Source organism: Capsaspora owczarzaki (assembly GCF_000151315.2).
Source record: "Capsaspora owczarzaki ATCC 30864 unplaced genomic scaffold supercont2.6, whole genome shotgun sequence".
Lineage (NCBI taxonomy): Eukaryota > Filasterea > Ministeriida > Capsasporidae > Capsaspora > Capsaspora owczarzaki.
In genome coordinates, this window is record NW_011887297.1 from 1,373,533 (window position 1) to 1,387,925 (window position 14,393).

At 52.6% G+C, this 14,393-nt stretch overlaps 7 protein-coding genes across 7 annotated transcripts; 3 read left to right on the forward strand and 4 right to left on the reverse strand.

The window, feature by feature from the left end:
• The first annotated feature begins 105 nt into the window (after positions 1-105).
• CAOG_04419 (hypothetical protein) lies at positions 106-1,352 on the forward strand. The gene is made up of 4 exons (XM_004348197.2): positions 106-562; positions 708-789; positions 912-995; positions 1,135-1,352. The coding sequence occupies exons 1-4, from the start codon at positions 276-278 to the stop codon at positions 1,228-1,230; spliced, it is 549 nt and encodes a 182-aa protein (XP_004348247.1). The 5' UTR covers positions 106-275; the 3' UTR covers positions 1,231-1,352.
• Positions 1,245-4,188, reverse strand: CAOG_04420 (hypothetical protein). Its single transcript, XM_004348198.2, has 8 exons — positions 3,680-4,188; positions 3,444-3,474; positions 3,210-3,307; positions 2,517-3,083; positions 2,218-2,415; positions 1,916-2,130; positions 1,747-1,826; positions 1,245-1,622 (listed from the first exon to the last, which is right to left on the reverse strand). The coding sequence occupies exons 1-8, from the start codon at positions 4,147-4,149 to the stop codon at positions 1,380-1,382; spliced, it is 1,902 nt and encodes a 633-aa protein (XP_004348248.2). The 5' UTR covers positions 4,150-4,188; the 3' UTR covers positions 1,245-1,379.
• Positions 4,189-4,454: 266 nt separating this feature from the next.
• CAOG_04421 (hypothetical protein) lies at positions 4,455-5,255 on the forward strand. Its single transcript, XM_004348199.2, has 3 exons — positions 4,455-4,682; positions 4,774-4,876; positions 4,972-5,255. The coding sequence occupies exons 1-3, from the start codon at positions 4,474-4,476 to the stop codon at positions 5,209-5,211; spliced, it is 552 nt and encodes a 183-aa protein (XP_004348249.1). The 5' UTR covers positions 4,455-4,473; the 3' UTR covers positions 5,212-5,255.
• On the reverse strand, positions 5,244-6,567 carry CAOG_04422 (deoxythymidylate kinase). Its single transcript, XM_004348200.2, has 4 exons — positions 6,207-6,567; positions 5,952-6,039; positions 5,623-5,811; positions 5,244-5,482 (listed from the first exon to the last, which is right to left on the reverse strand). Exons 1-4 carry the CDS (start codon positions 6,452-6,454, stop codon positions 5,375-5,377), a joined length of 633 nt encoding a protein of 210 aa, XP_004348250.1. The 5' UTR covers positions 6,455-6,567; the 3' UTR covers positions 5,244-5,374.
• A 207-nt stretch (positions 6,568-6,774) lies between these two features.
• CAOG_04423 (solute carrier family 27) lies at positions 6,775-9,654 on the forward strand. Its single transcript, XM_004348201.2, has 8 exons — positions 6,775-6,874; positions 7,051-7,258; positions 7,389-7,422; positions 7,524-8,149; positions 8,266-8,347; positions 8,463-8,847; positions 8,937-9,072; positions 9,163-9,654. The coding sequence occupies exons 1-8, from the start codon at positions 6,831-6,833 to the stop codon at positions 9,505-9,507; spliced, it is 1,860 nt and encodes a 619-aa protein (XP_004348251.1). The 5' UTR covers positions 6,775-6,830; the 3' UTR covers positions 9,508-9,654.
• CAOG_04424 (3-hydroxyacyl-CoA dehydrogenase) lies at positions 9,606-11,417 on the reverse strand. The gene is made up of 7 exons (XM_004348202.2): positions 11,386-11,417; positions 11,275-11,302; positions 10,856-11,059; positions 10,537-10,710; positions 10,252-10,446; positions 10,045-10,153; positions 9,606-9,956 (listed from the first exon to the last, which is right to left on the reverse strand). The coding sequence occupies exons 1-7, from the start codon at positions 11,406-11,408 to the stop codon at positions 9,724-9,726; spliced, it is 966 nt and encodes a 321-aa protein (XP_004348252.1). The 5' UTR covers positions 11,409-11,417; the 3' UTR covers positions 9,606-9,723.
• Positions 11,418-11,440: 23 nt separating this feature from the next.
• Positions 11,441-14,383, reverse strand: CAOG_04425 (hypothetical protein). Its single transcript, XM_004348203.2, has 8 exons — positions 14,231-14,383; positions 13,848-14,024; positions 13,521-13,630; positions 12,644-13,399; positions 12,318-12,534; positions 12,017-12,226; positions 11,718-11,895; positions 11,441-11,606 (listed from the first exon to the last, which is right to left on the reverse strand). Exons 1-8 carry the CDS (start codon positions 14,357-14,359, stop codon positions 11,539-11,541), a joined length of 1,845 nt encoding a protein of 614 aa, XP_004348253.2. The 5' UTR covers positions 14,360-14,383; the 3' UTR covers positions 11,441-11,538.
• Between the last annotated feature and the right edge of the window lie 10 nt (positions 14,384-14,393).

Below are 14,393 nucleotides of genomic sequence, written 5' to 3' on the forward strand. Positions count from 1 at the left end.
TGTTGGATGAAAAATCAGCCAGTCTGAGAAAACGCAACGCTGAAAAACAAAACGCCGGAAGAGCAAAGAGTAACCGATTCAGAGTGAACCAACGCGACTAAACATACGGAAACTTCACTAGTGGTTGTTAGAATTTGGTAGTTCAGTACTCAATCCAAATCCAATCAACGGAGCTCTATCCACCGCGACTTGATCTACGACGGATATCTCAGTTTATCATCATTCACATTACATTTGGCTGGCCTTCAGTCTCTATTCACACACACTTTGCAGTCATGGGACGCTTGCATTGGAGCTTGGCTATGATGGTTTTGCTGACGGTGGCTGGGCTGACCATTGCCGCCGCCGCCGCCGAGACCCAGAACCAAGCATTGGCTAATAGCAACAACAAGCAGCAACAGCAGCAGAGCAGCGTGAATGAGCGGAGAGGGACGCGCAACCTGCTGCTCGACACTGAACTGGCCGCGCAGGGCAACGTGTCGGACACGAACAACCCGTACCGCTGCAAGTGCACATGCCCAAACAACACGACCATTGCCGAAGTCGCAACCGAGGCAGACTGGTGAGGCAGCCCGTGGAGAGGGGACTGGTGGAGGTCCAACTCGCTTCTCCTTTGCTCTATGATTGCACTACCATTGCATTGCATGCACTCACTCAAACCATGCCAAACCAATGCTCTACTTTTGTATTGTTGAAAACCATGATAGCGATTGCGACCAATTGCTGCACCGTGCGGATTGCATGGCCTGCTCGTGCGTTTACCAAGCCCGCAACGACGGCATGATTCAGGTAATACAGCGCTCATCCCCCCGTCAACTCGGGATGTGATTTGTTCTATTCGACACTAACACTTTGGCATGCCCGACAACCGTGGTGGATATTTTCTTTGCTGGTGGGGGTGAAACACACAGGCCATGGTTTACATTTTCATGACCATTCTCTGCATTTTGTGTTTGCTTGTCGCTCTCACTCCCGTCGCCAAGTGGTACATGATGGTAAGTGACACAAGTCGTCATTGTCGTGTCGTGTATATGTGGTGCTCGGTGTGGTTTTTTCTCTCCCCTCCAGAAAAGCGACGCTTCTTCTTCTCACTTCTTCTCACTTTGCACAAAACAACTTTGTACAACGCATCAGGGTCGCAACTCGAGGTACTTTTCCTCCCGAGGAATACCCCAAACACATCACCTCGACACTTTCTGGGAAACCCTCCTATCCAAGCCGAACAAGTGATTTCATTGTTGTTGGCAGTGTCGACTTTTTCGATGTTGTCATGCATCTGCAGCTGCGACTTGTGTCCTTGTGTAATTTTGTCAAAATGTAAATGTTGATACAAAAAAAGCCAATGAAGATAGAACAACTTCAGCTTTCAAAGGAAGACATTATTCATCCTCCTCCTCTTCATCGCCATCGAGTGCCTCTGGCATTTTGGGTGCAAGCGAATTCGAAGCAGAGTGATTTCCATTCGCATTCGCCAGCGCCGCCGCAGTCAGAGGAATGATCTTGATGCAGTTCTTAGTGAGCTTTGTTGGAGTAAACCACCGGCCAAGACGATGTTCTTGGCCAACTCCGACAATCAGACGCGAGCCGTCGCTCGTAAACGCCAAGGAGTTGATGAAGCCAAGCTGTAGGCGAAAAAGAATGACAAGCAAGGTGAAAAGAACAAAAAACAAAGAGTCGTAGTTCAGGATGGAACGAATGAGCCTGCAAGAAATACCACAAGTTTCCAAAACGGGGACAAACACGTACCACAGGGATGGCTGCCAGGGGCGAAAGCGTATGCAACCCATTTGTGCATCGCCACAAGCGCACAACACCGTCATTGGAACCTGCAATACGAAAACAAAAACAAAACAAAACAAACACGAGGTTGGTACAAGTGTACTTCGGCATGGTCCCGACCCCACGTCCCACGTACCGGACGCAACAAGATCCGTGTAGGGAAGACTGGCAACAGCAGACACCCAGTTGTCGCGGGGAAAAAGAGCAGCTGGCTCAGTTTCGTCATCGGATTCGGGCAAGGGAGCCTTGGCCTCGGCAAGCATCCTGGCGTTCATCCAATCTTGATCTTCCACGTGGTGATGGACCAACGAATGTGGCTTTTTCTTCTGGAAGCTCCATAGTGCGACCATGCTACCAACGTTTGTTCGTATGTTAGCAGTGTGTTTGTTGTGGATGGCACGAGTTCGCAGCCCCCAAACATCAAAAAACCAGACTTACCCGTCCTCGGATCCCGTGATGAAGGTCTCGTCATTAACAAGTTTTAGGCAGTCCAGAGAGGTCATGGTGCAGTTGAAAACCAATTGCGACTCTTCCACAATCTTCCAAGCGCGCGTGGACTTGTCACGGCCGCCTGCAGTCAGCGGTCGTTGCTTGTACAAGCAGTCCACAGCGGTAATGTGATCTTGATGGCCAAACCTGTTGCATGTGCACACATGCATAAAGCAAAGGATATCATGTTGTGAGGAGGAACGAAAATGCAAACAATTAATTTCAACCTGTCCTCGCTCTCAACTTACACTGTCTCGACATAGGTCATCTCGTCGAGGTTCCAGACTTTGAGTGTTCGGTCATGCGAAGTAGAGTAGAGCTCGTGTGTGCCCCGTCGGAATGCCAGACCACTAATCGCGTCTCGATGGCCTTCAAACCGCTTGATCAGAGCCAGCGTTTGGGGATCCCAAATGAACAGGCTCTTGTCGCGGCCGCCGGAGGCCAAATATCGCCCATCGGAGGAAATGGCGATCGCTAGAATGTGCTCAGTGTGGCCGGGGAACGGCGGTGGCGCAGGAGCTCCGCCCTGTTGCCGTTGCTTTTCCAATCGCTTGAATCGGTTGGTCTGCTTTTTGCCGCCTTCAATCGTCCGCATCCGGCGACCCGTTTGCAAGTCCCATTTGATGATTTTGCAGTCTTTGGCGGCAGTAAACAAGAATCGATCGTCCGCGCTTATGCACAAGCAAGTGATTGGCAAATCGTGTCCTCGCAGCACTCGAGCGCGTTCTGCCGCCGCACCAAAGTCCCAATCAGCGTATTCAACAGCAACCTCACGTTGGAGCTTTCCAGCTTGTTCCAGTGCGTCTTCTTGCAAGCTGGGGGGGGGGTTCGGAATCAAGAGAGGAGGAGGAGATAAGATGAGTGTTGACAGAAACTCATTTTTCAACGCGGCTAGCAACCGACATGCACTGCAATCAAACAACGCTGCGACTGTCGGTTACCGGTGCGCAATGGCGTCACGATCGACCTCGTCGTGATCACGGTCTGTGCGTTGCTTTTCCTCGAGGTGGTCAATGTACGATCGAGCCAACCGAATGCGCTACCAAAACAAAAAAGCGAAAAAAGCGAAGCCCAAAGCGCAACGGTGAACCACCCTAGTTAGTACCCTTGCTACACTTTGCATGCCGTCCATATGCTCGTTTGAGCCCGTCCCCCATCTTCAGCGTTCGACTCACCTTCTCTGCAGCCGTTTCGACCTCTTCCTCGCTGCACAAGTTCCAATCATCCAGCCAGACCAGCCGGACACCAAAAGGATCAAAACAAACGTGAGTTCTCCAAATCCAACACGCAAAATCCAAACCCTCCACAGCAGCTGAGAGTCGTTGCGCCTCGGTTGCTGGCTTTGGTGAGGGTTTGCATTGGAGCACATGGACTCGCGTCCACACGAACATGCACCTCCGTTGGCGTTTACCTGTCGTCCGCGGCACCTGCGCCGTTGGCATCGTTGTCGTCATCGTCGTCGCCATGGTCAATCGCCTCCAGATCGTCGTCCTCGTCGTCGTCGGCGTCGTCGTCAACGCGGGATCGCTTGCTGGGATGGCTCGAGCCAGAGCCTTTTCCCCTCGCTGAGCCACCAGCCGCCGCCCCGGACGCGCCGCCACGGCCACCACGCGCAGGACCACCCATGGAGCCAGAGCCACCACGCCCGCCGCGTGGACTGCCGCTGCCACCGCGGCCGCGACCAGCACCGCCGCCACGTGTGGATCCGCCTGCCGCAGCGCCGCCACCACGTCCCCCGCGTCCGCCGCGCCCACCGCGCCCGCCACGGCCAGCGCCAGATCCAGATCCAGATCCAGAGCCAGAGCCAGAGTCGTAGTGGGGCGCGTCGCTCCTGCGCTTGGTGCCCGACGAAGGCAGGAAGAACGAGTCCTGCTTTGGCATCGTTCCTTGCAATGGAAGAACGATCAAACAAAATGAGAGTGAAGCTCTATTGTATAGTGTAGTGTAAGTTGTTGCATCGACTACTCAATGCTTGACGAGCAATGTTGAGGACAGCTTGTGAGCTTGTGGGTTGGAGTAACAAATCGCACGGAATCCCAAAGTGATCGATGCATGGGCCTTTGATCTCAGCGTTTGCACTGTAGATCTAGTCCTGTAGTATTGATGATGAGGGGACGGGGGCGAGTGTTCCATCCATGCGTTGCTTGTCTCAGACTTCTCAGATTCGCGTTTCAGTCCTCTTTTCGTTTCAATCCTCAAATACACATGTCCGAGACTCCGGTCGAGCCGAACGCAGGCTCTACAAGCACAAGCTTCAGTGAACCCACGCCCAGAGGCCCACCGCCGTCCGTCACGCTAGAGCAGCCAGAGATGCATGCGCGCGTGTTTACGCCCGACCAGCTCAACGACGCGCCGTTCGTCATGCTGCCCAGCGGCGCTCCCAAGGCCGACATTCTCAACGGGGTCAATCTATGGTACACAACAAAAGAAGAGGGAGGGGTCGGCGGGAAGAAATCGGTGCTTGTTCTCACTACAGCTTTTCATCTGGATTTCAACCATTTGCAGTGAATCCACGTTCAAGGACATGGTATCCTGTCTCCGTCGAGGGAAATCGGAGGCCATCTGTCAGGATCAGTTGCTGGCTTTTTTGATCTGCCGGAATCGGAGGGTATGCAATAATATGTCGGTCAAAATTCAAACATACTTCCGAGTCTTTCGGGCAACTCATCGCGCGTGGGATGGTGCTTTTTGTTGTTCTTGCAGAACGAAGCTATCGCAATGCGCGTACGTGAATGGGAGACACAGCGGCTTGCGGCCATGTCGCCACGAGAGCGGAGTGTGCAAGTCAAGTTGACCGACGTTCTGATTCAAGAAACAATTGTCAAGGCTGCTGATGCGTGCGGCTCACCAGAGTTGCAAAAGGAGAATGCACGGTTTTGTGCCCAAGTGATGAGCGAACTTCGGCACTTCCAAGCCTGGCACAAGCGGCTACAGAGCGAATGAGCCCCAGCATCATTCTCTCGCGCGTTTGTGTGCAACTGGCGTCAAGACTATTTATTCAATCGTAACACACTCCCTCTCATGGTACTGAAACAACTCCTAGACCACTCTTTTGCGCGATGCATCCGTCATCTGTGAATATTTGTTGTTGCAGCAAATCTGGACATCACCACAGCTTGCCGACTGGGGCATTCTGGGCATCCGCAATCACTTTGGATGCAATGTTGAAAATATCCGCTTGAAGCTGGTCTATTGGGAGGCGTGCGTCCATCATCTATCAATGAAATGACAAAATAAACAAAACCATAAAACAAACAATCGCAACAATGTGTCCAAGGGTTAGACTTTGCACTACAGCGCCTCACTCGCATCGTCAATGAATGCCACTCTGCTGCTCAATGAAAAAATACGCACCATCCAGGACGGGGTCTGGAGCTTTTTGTATTGCGCAGCCACCTTTTCTTGGAAGGCGCGCGTTTCGTAGCGCTCGTTGCCAAAATCGCCTCGCTTCATCGCGGCTTCAATCGGAATGTCGAGGTAGATGACAGCGTCTGGAGCAGGGAGTCCGGCGTCGGGTTTCTTGCACCACTCGAGATCAAGGCCCTGTCGCATTCGAGTTAGTTTGTGAATGCGTGAATGAATGAGCTGTGGCGCCTGGACGTACTCTCGACTTCCCTGCGATCCAAGTGTTCAAGACACAAGCACAAAAAGCATTACAATCGCGGCGACTTGGTCTTTCTTACCTTTGCAGACGAGAAGGCGACGCCAGAGAAGGCGTAGCGATCGACAACCAGCGTCGTTCCGTTTTTGAGCGCCTCAAGCATGGACGGACTGTTCCCACCACACACGTACAAGGTGCAATACAAATTAGATCCGTTGCACGCCATTGTGAGTCGCACTCGATTCAGGTCTTGGCACAGCCTACAAAGGACACGGATTTCCCGCCAAACTTTTCCCGCGCTTTTGTTCTGCCCCCCACCTTGTGGCGCTCCACTTACACGGCCTCCCAGCGGTTCTCGGAGAAGAGTTGGTGGATCTTGTCGTCCTGCATCTCACTTGCGTTTGCGAGGTAGGCATTGATCTTCTGGCCGGTCGGCGTCGAGCGGTCTGGGAATCGCAAGTGCTGGACGCGCTTGCCCAGCGCCTTGAGCCGCTCGACCAGCATCAGGCACTGCGTCGACTTGCCACTGCGATCGCAGCCCTCAAACACGATCAGTGCACCGCGAGCGAGCGAGGACGTCGACATTTGTTCTGGTTCTGTGAGGAGTAGAGTTTGACTTGGAGCCAAGAGATTTAGACTGGGAGACTGAGACACTTGGATTGTCTTGGCTTATTCTCACCGAGTTAGGCTTCGATCACCTTCAAGCACGAATGTTCTGCCAAGAGATTCGCTGAGCGACTGAGACAGTCACGACGAGGGACGACATATACTTGCTCGTCCCCAAAGCGAGCCAACAAGCGGAGTGATCAAATGCCAGATACGAATTCGAGCGTTCTTTCCAAAATGTCAATGTCATCTTCATTCATTACATTGAGCAAGCAGAGCAATCAATACGCAGTCATTTTTACACATTGCACTGTACTGGAACTACAGCACTGTGCTGTACTGTACTAGATCACTGATGGACTACCTCTGGTCGGCCGGATCGGCAATTTCTTCCTTCTCGTAAGCAACGCTGTTTGTTGATCGCTTCTCATGCACTCGTTTGATGATGTCGTTCGATGTGCTTCTGTCTGTATCTGTATGTGGGTTTCTTACTGACCAGCGTTCTGGACTGACTTGGCGAAATTGGCGTGCTCGCCCCATCCCACTTGCCACTTGCACTTGTCACTCTTTGGCAGGTCGAAGGTCGTGCGCGACGCCAGCTTCCTCGTCAAGCTGGTGCGGTTGCTGCGGATGACGCGGGCGCAGCAGCACCAAGCCAACCCGCCGTTCTCGGTGCTCTTCGACTGGGCTCAGCGCGTCCATGCAACGCCAGACCGCCCTGCCATCATCTTTGAGAACCAAACCCTGACATTCCGTCAGCTCGACCAGCTGTCGAACAAGGCGGTATGGGGGCTGCGCTTGCTGCTGTTGTTGTTGTTGCTGGTTGCAATGTCGATTCGCAGCGAGTTTTTCGCATTGCGCTGCACTCAATTCTCGTACCACACTGTATTTATGCGATTGGACATGCTGGTAGGCGCATTGGCTCAAGTCTCGAAACATCCAGAAGGGTAACAGAGTCGAAAAAACAAGAGCCGGCCAAAGTCTTACAACATCTAACTCTTTGTTCAACAAACCTTTGATGATGGCGCATTGCAAAACACACACACAGGTGACATTATCGCCCTCTTCATGGAAAACAGACCAGAGTACTTTATCACTTGGCTTGCAGCTGCGAAAATCGGAGCAGTCACGGCCTTGATCAACCACCACATTAAGGCCGGTCCGCTGGCGCACTCGATCAAAGTATGCTCGCCAAAGCTCCTGTTGATTGGAACCGAGCTCATTTCGGTCACGGAGGGCATCTTGCCCCAGCTGGGTGGCCTGCCCATCTTTTACGAGGGCCCGGCTTTGGATCACCAGCTCTCTTGGGCAACCTACGTCACGCCCTTGTGGGAGACGGCCAATTCCGCAGAGCCCATCTCGATCGCCGAGCTTGGCACACGTTATGACGACGATCTCCTGTACATTTTTACAAGCGGGACCACGGGCACCCCGAAGGCCGCGCGTGTAAAGCACTTCCGCTTTATCATGATCAGCCGCTCCTTCAACGAGTTTTTCCCCATGGATGGCACCAAAGATGTGATGTACTGTACATTGCCCATGTATCACTCGTCTGCTGGTCTCCTCGGCATGTCTTGCATGGTGGGGCTCGGCATCCCAGTCGTGCTGCGTCGCAAGTTCTCGGCGTCGCACTTTTGGGACGACTGTCGGCGCTACAACGTGACCATCATTCAGGTATGGGTTTTCGTGTGTAACGTACGAGCATTAAAATTAGCAGCGGAATCGATGCAGTCCGACCTTATTTGCTTTTTTTTTTTTTTTTTTTTGCGCGTTTTCTTTTCGGAGAACAGTACATTGGCGAGTTGCTTCGTTTCCTCGTTTCCCAGCCACCTGACTCTGCCGACACCAAGCATTCTGTCCGATTGGCCATTGGTATGTCGTTCAGCTGGCTATTGATTTCTGCTCTCCGAGGTTGAGCAGCAAGCTCAAGCTGCATTGGTGCGTTTTTTTTTGTTCTTTCTTTTTTCCCTCACCATTCTTGCAACAGGCAACGGCCTCCGTCCGGATGTCTGGTCCAGGTTCCAAAAGCGATTCAACATTGCCATGATTGGCGAGTTTTATGCGTCAACAGAGGGCAATGCTGTCCTGCTCAACGCGACTGGCAAAACCAATGCCATCGGCTTTGTTTCGCCGCTTGTTCAAACATTGTACCCTGTCAAGCTGCTCAAGTATGACGTGACCAATGATGCTGTCATGCGAAATTCCAAGGGTCTTTGCATGACTTGCAGCCCCGGCGAGATTGGCGAGCTGGTTGGCTGGATTGACATGGCCGATCCATCGCGTCGCTTCGATGGGTACCTCGGAAACCAGGATGCGACCGAAAAGAAGATTCTTCGCAATGTCTTTAAGCAGGGCGACATGTACTTCCGCACGTGAGTATCGAGTTGCTCCGCAAGGGCATAATACATGGGACGACGCCACGACTGACTTTTGGTGGAATTGTTTGTTGTTGCTTTGGCAGCGGCGATTTAATGGTGATGGATACGGACGGATTCGTTTACTTTAAAGATCGGATTGGCGACACCTTCCGATGGCGCGGGGAAAATGTGGCCACGACTGAGGTTGCCGAAGTTCTGGGATCGCATACAAGCATTCAGGTAGGTTGACTCGGTCAATCAATCAAACTGGGAGTCCCTTTCGCCTTCTCACCCTCGTTGTTATCATCTACTCTCGCTTGTTTGCACCAGGAGGCGAACGTCTATGGCGTCAACGTGCCTGGGTTTGAAGGTCGTGCAGGTATGGCCGCAGTCACTTTCATCCCGGATCTCCCATACGTTGACTGGAGAGGGCTGTACGCGCACGTCGCCGCGCAGCTCCCAGCGTATGCCATGCCTCGGTTTTTGAGAGTGGTGGATGTAGACCAAGCAGACCGAACCGGCACCTTCAAGCAATGCAAACCGCAGTACGTCCGCGATGGTTTCAACCCCGAAGTCGTCCCTCAGGTTTACTTTGCCGACCCGGCACAGAATACCTATGTGCGCATTGATGCTGCACTTTATCGTCGCCTGATTTCGGGAGAGGTTCGGCTCTGAGCATGTTTTTTTTTTTTCTTTTTTTTTTCTGGTTTTGGTTGTCTCCGTTTGAAACTGCATTTGTTTTGCGCTTGGCTACGAACCGTGTTGTGTACAGAGCGAATTGTTTCGGAAGCAAAACGAAATAAAATCAATGACATGCGTGGACGAGAGGGGTGTGTTGTTGTTTTTTCGCGACAAAAATTCATATGCATTTTCGCTACAATCATCGCGTCGTCACTGTTTGGATGCCTTGTCGAGCTGGTCCATTTGGAGCTTGTGCACGGCGAGCGCAGCCAGACGGTTGTCGCGCCACTCACGACGTTTTGCGAGGTCTTCGAACGGCACTTCCTCACGCATGGCGGCGTTGATGGCGGCGACCGTTTCGGGCGAAGGATCCTTTGTCTCGCCAAAGTCCTTGCACACGCGAACGACGCCGGGGTTGTAACGCTTGCAGTAGTCATCCACACCTGCCAAATTGAAATACCATTATTATTCGCGGAATCAGAATTTGTTCACGCCGGCGCTAACGACAATTGCAATAATCTTCCCACTCACCTCCAGGCGCATTCAAGTCGATCGTCTGGAACGGACCCATGAACGACCAGCGCAGACCAAGGCCCTTGCTAATCGTGGTGTCGATGTCCGCTGGCGAGCACACACCAGCCTGCAGTCACGACCGCAAGTCATCGTGTGAGCGAGGAAGTTATCAGAGAGTCACCATTTCGACAGCACTCCACATGGCGTTCAAACACGGCTTCGTACCTCAACCAAGCGATAGCCTTCCATGAGCAAGGCAAACTGCAAGCGGTTGACGAGAAACCCCTCGACTTCACAATTTAGCACCACTGGCGCTTGACCGATGCTGTCCAGAATGCGACGCGTCTCTGCCGTGACCTCGGGGCTGGTCCACGGGGCCGGGACGACCTCGACGACCGGGATGTAGTGGGGCGGGTTGATCTTTTGCGAACAAAGCAGAATCAAAATGACAAACATACAAGTTAGTTTAGTGGTTTGGGTGCCGATTCGCGCCGCTATTACTCGCCATACAGGATGGGCCACCAAGCAGCGCGAACGGTGCTTGAGTGGTTCGGTGAACGTGGACGCGGGAATGACCGACGTTGAGCTGGCAAGAATAATCTTTGAGTTTCCAGTCTTCTCGACCAGCGCGTCGAGTTGAGCAAACACGTTGCGCTTGAGATCAACGATATCCGGCACGCATTCCTAGAAAACAATAGAGTTTCACACGTTTCCACGTTTTTCCCGTTCAGCAAGTTTGTTCAGCATCGAGTTATTTCAGGACATACGGATGTGATTGACCCCGATTGCTGATCCACAAATCTCAATCGACCGACTCGACTGGCTGTACCTGAAGATAGTCGGCGCCGGTGATGGCGCCATCGAGATCGGTCGTGGTTGAAATGCGCTTCAGAACGTCCGCCACGGCCTGGCCCTGGAGCAAGCCGGAGCTCTGCAGGCCCTTGAGCTTGGATTCAATGTCGTCCAGCGCGCCGTTGAGTTGGGCTGGCTCCTTGTCGTACAGCTGCACCGTGTTGCCGGCGCGCGCAAACAACTAGCACACCAAGACACATTGTACACATCCACGCATTGAAATGCATGTCGTCGACGTGAGCAACGCGACTTGACTTCAGCCGATCGGGGCGCGAACGGTCAATTCAATTTTTGGACGGGCTCAAATTACCGCCCGCTTCGCCCTCCCTCCCACAGAGCCACACGGTTTCAAGGCAGCATCCGATCGCCTTGCAAATTCAACACAATTGCACTTACAAGCGCCCAGCAGCGGCCGATGAGACCACTGTGATCCAATTCAACCAGAAAACGAGACAACGTCAGGTTTTGGAGTCAAAATTTATGATGTTTCAAACTCAGATCACTGACCTTCCGAAAATGACAATCTTCATGATGTTGAGAAATAGAGACTGAGAATCAAAAGTCAGATGGACAAGGACGGTAAAATAATACAATTGGGAAAAGACAATATCCAGTCCAAACATCGCTGCACAACAACACACAACAACAACAACAGGAGCATCAAGAAATCTTGATGGAGGCATAGATCTTGCGAGTAAACCACAAGCAAGCCAGCATGCCGGCAGCGCCTACGTGCAAACAGCGTCAACAGGAAGCGACGAAATGAATGAGAATGACATTCTCCGAAGAAAACACCACCCGAAACGCAAACAAGACACATTAAAAACCAATCAACCTACCGGCCATGATGCTAAATGTCAAAGCTGCAATAATCACGACGATAAAATAGTTGAAGACGCCGCTGCCGCCCGAGCCGAACACGACGTTATGCGAAAGCAGGTTGAAGGCGCTTTGGACAAAGATTGGAATGCCCACAGCTGCTGGAGCAATAAATGAGACCCACCACCAGTGGTAGTTCTGAGAGGATCATCCCGCACAATCCAAAGCCAAAGTGAGCCAAGTTGGGAAAAAAAAAACAAGAAAAAAAAAAAAAAAACAAGAAGAGGAACTTCAAAGCCAACCCTCCAATTTTCCCTACCTCTGCTCGCAGCCGCAAGTAAACAAACAGAACCACTTGTGTCGCAGTCTGCGCGAGGAACATGATCAAGGCCGTAAGAAGATACGGGAACCAAACGTAAAGGTTGGACGAATACAGGGCACTTGTCATTGCGACCCATTCGATACCGATCGGGGCAAGCGAAACCAATCCGCAGACAACAATGATGGGCACCATCCGAGCGAAGAATGGCTGGTCAATCACATCAATGCAAAGAGAGGGAATTGAGCAAACACACCTTCTTTTGACCGACCAAAAACTGCAGACGGAGGTTCTTTCTCACCGAATGCTGCGGCAAAAACCGCGGCAACGTGTTGATCTTGACAGGGAAGCTAATCGGCGCAGTTCGAAACCCGATCAGGCCGGCAATCAGGCACAGTGGGAGCAGCAGGAAAATCCAGACCGCAAGCACAACAAACACCGTCCCTGTGGATGCCGCATCAGCTGCATCGTGAGCTGCTTTGACGCCGTTGGCAATGACACCCAGCAGGAAGAGCAGTCTACAGTTGTTTGTGGGTTCAAAAAACAAGAAACCGAAGCAAAACCGTCAGTTCAGCTACACAACATCTAACCCCTTCGCCTGCAACAAGAGCACAGCCGCAGACATACCCAGGGAAGGCAGTTCCCGTGACAAGCAGCAAGGACTTCCAGCGCTCTCCACCAAGAGACTTGTACAAGCGAGCCGCGACAAAACCGGCAGCGGCGCCGAAAATCGCATAGGTGAACAAGACACACGATGCAATGCTGCCTGGCGTAAACTCGGACACGACGCCAATCGCGGCAAAGAATACAGTCAGAATGGCAGCCAAGGCAACTTGCACGCCAGAGCCGACAAGGGCCGCGAGCAGGAGCGGTCGGCGCGGCGCGCGGAAGACGTCGCCATGCACGAGCTTCCAGCCAGCCTCCTCGGCGGGCGATTCGTCGTCCAGCCGCTCGTAGCGGGCAAAGTCCGAACGGAGGGCACGAATGACCACAAAAAAGAAGGTGGCCAGGATGACCAGGAGCACGACAATGTTGTTCACCAGGCTAAACACGTGCAGTTCGTTCGCTTCATCTTCGTACGACCACGACGGGTCGCCGCGAATGAACAAGACAGAGTACGAGTACGTGACGGTCGCGTTGGTGTCCATGGTCAGCACACGATGGCCCAAGCCGGCAGACTCTGCGCACGAGTCTTCAGCGCTTGCTGCGTGCCGCAAGCTGGCAACACGGGCCTCTGCTGCTGTAATCATGTCGTACTCATTCACATAGACTGTGATGGTAAAGTCGTTGTTCAGCGCGAGCGCTGTGGCCAGGTTGCCCATGGGGAATCTCGCGCGACGATAGTTTTCAAATCCATTGTTGATTGGAATGTCCCCGATAGTCCTGCCAGCAAAAACAAATCAAGCATCGTAATTCAAGAAGAACAAGAAGAGGAAGAGCAAGGTTGACAGACTCGTGAGTTGCGTCGCGGGAAGTGCTCATACATGCTTTTCGCGTTTTTTACCAGTGATGCTGCACTAAGGCTTCGGCGGCTTTGATAATTCGAGTTGATTGCTCAGGACTGTACGTCTTGGTGCACATGACTTGGCAGGTCGTGTTCTGCATGAATGTGACCTACAAACAACAACAGGAAAATCGACATGAATGGATTTCTCAACCAATATAGCTCCAAATCGCCACGTTTTGCCGGCTCCATTCGATGCTTGGAAATCATTCAACCCATTTGCCCATCGGCCCATGCATCGCAGCGGCAATCACTTTGAAGGGGGGGGGGGAAACGCCCGTCGCGAATGCCAGCTCAGCAAAATCCGAAACATTTAGAGAGCTTTACGTTCATGGGCAGGACGTGCGCGTTGTCGCCGAGCAGCCGTTCGCCCAGCGTTGCGTCAAACTTGTCCTGCTCAGCCTCGGAAGTCGGTCCGCAGAACCCCAGGCTCAGGTGGTCGTGCGCAAAGACGTCCACAAAGATGGATCGCAGCGGATGCGCGAGCACGACGACCGGTTCGCCCTATTCAAGCCAAGCCCCAAGCAAACAAAAAAGCAAGCATGCATACAGTTGAGTTTGCCACAATGAGTGAGGAAACGGCGGTTGGGGAGCGGGGAGGCGGTGCTGAATGGCGGGGGAAACGCCTCTGTCAACCGGTGACGACGACCAAAGACCCAGGCCTGGTCCACACAGAGTCACAGCGATGAGTGTAGGCTTGTGTGTGTTACCTTGTCGTAGGAGCGATAGGGAGTCAGTGGCTTGACGAAGGCGGCAGAGACGAGCGAAGTTGACGCAGTGGCAACCAGAAGCACGACCAAGAGCAGATTCAGCCAACAACGCATAGTGGACACTCGCATAAGGAGAAACAAAAAGGAATGACTTGAAGACTGA

What these genes read in the sequence shown, in the direction of transcription:
- CAOG_04419 (XM_004348197.2), top strand. Translation starts at nt 276, where the DNA reads ATGGGACGCTTGCATTGGAGCTTGGCTATGATGGTTTTGCTGACGGTG. An exon ending in GTCGCAACCGAGGCAGACTG is followed by an intron (nt 563 to 707) that starts GTGAGGCAGCCC and finishes AAACCATGATAG; the next exon opens with CGATTGCGACCAATTGCTGC. An exon ending in TCGCCAAGTGGTACATGATG is followed by an intron (nt 996 to 1,134) that starts GTAAGTGACACA and finishes ACAACGCATCAG; the next exon opens with GGTCGCAACTCGAGGTACTT.
- CAOG_04420 (XM_004348198.2), bottom strand. Translation starts at nt 4,149, where the DNA reads ATGCCAAAGCAGGACTCGTTCTTCCTGCCTTCGTCGGGCACCAAGCGC. An exon ending in ATGACCTATGTCGAGACAGT is followed by an intron (nt 2,416 to 2,516) that starts GTAAGTTGAGAG and finishes CACATGCAACAG; the next exon opens with GTTTGGCCATCAAGATCACA. An exon ending in CCCTGGCAGCCATCCCTGTG is followed by an intron (nt 1,623 to 1,746) that starts GTACGTGTTTGT and finishes TTTCGCCTACAG; the next exon opens with CTTGGCTTCATCAACTCCTT.
- CAOG_04421 (XM_004348199.2), top strand. Translation starts at nt 4,474, where the DNA reads ATGTCCGAGACTCCGGTCGAGCCGAACGCAGGCTCTACAAGCACAAGC. An exon ending in CTCAACGGGGTCAATCTATG is followed by an intron (nt 4,683 to 4,773) that starts GTACACAACAAA and finishes AACCATTTGCAG; the next exon opens with TGAATCCACGTTCAAGGACA. An exon ending in TGATCTGCCGGAATCGGAGG is followed by an intron (nt 4,877 to 4,971) that starts GTATGCAATAAT and finishes TTGTTCTTGCAG; the next exon opens with AACGAAGCTATCGCAATGCG.
- CAOG_04422 (XM_004348200.2), bottom strand. Translation starts at nt 6,454, where the DNA reads ATGTCGACGTCCTCGCTCGCTCGCGGTGCACTGATCGTGTTTGAGGGC. An exon ending in GAGAACCGCTGGGAGGCCGT is followed by an intron (nt 6,040 to 6,206) that starts GTAAGTGGAGCG and finishes TGGTGGGAACAG; the next exon opens with TCCGTCCATGCTTGAGGCGC. An exon ending in TCCAGACCCCGTCCTGGATG is followed by an intron (nt 5,483 to 5,622) that starts GTGCGTATTTTT and finishes TTTCATTGATAG; the next exon opens with ATGATGGACGCACGCCTCCC.
- CAOG_04423 (XM_004348201.2), top strand. Translation starts at nt 6,831, where the DNA reads ATGGACTACCTCTGGTCGGCCGGATCGGCAATTTCTTCCTTCTC. An exon ending in TCGGCAATTTCTTCCTTCTC is followed by an intron (nt 6,875 to 7,050) that starts GTAAGCAACGCT and finishes ACTCTTTGGCAG; the next exon opens with GTCGAAGGTCGTGCGCGACG. An exon ending in GATCGCATACAAGCATTCAG is followed by an intron (nt 9,073 to 9,162) that starts GTAGGTTGACTC and finishes TGTTTGCACCAG; the next exon opens with GAGGCGAACGTCTATGGCGT.
- CAOG_04424 (XM_004348202.2), bottom strand. Translation starts at nt 11,408, where the DNA reads ATGAAGATTGTCATTTTCGGAAG. An exon ending in TCGGCCGCTGCTGGGCGCTT is followed by an intron (nt 11,060 to 11,274) that starts GTAAGTGCAATT and finishes TTGGTGTGCTAG; the next exon opens with TTGTTTGCGCGCGCCGGCAA. An exon ending in CGACTTGAATGCGCCTGGAG is followed by an intron (nt 9,957 to 10,044) that starts GTGAGTGGGAAG and finishes TCAATTTGGCAG; the next exon opens with GTGTGGATGACTACTGCAAG.
- CAOG_04425 (XM_004348203.2), bottom strand. Translation starts at nt 14,359, where the DNA reads ATGCGAGTGTCCACTATGCGTTGTTGGCTGAATCTGCTCTTGGTCGTG. An exon ending in CCTATCGCTCCTACGACAAG is followed by an intron (nt 14,025 to 14,230) that starts GTAACACACACA and finishes TGGCTTGAATAG; the next exon opens with GGCGAACCGGTCGTCGTGCT. An exon ending in GACATTTAGCATCATGGCCG is followed by an intron (nt 11,607 to 11,717) that starts GTAGGTTGATTG and finishes GTTTGCACGTAG; the next exon opens with GCGCTGCCGGCATGCTGGCT.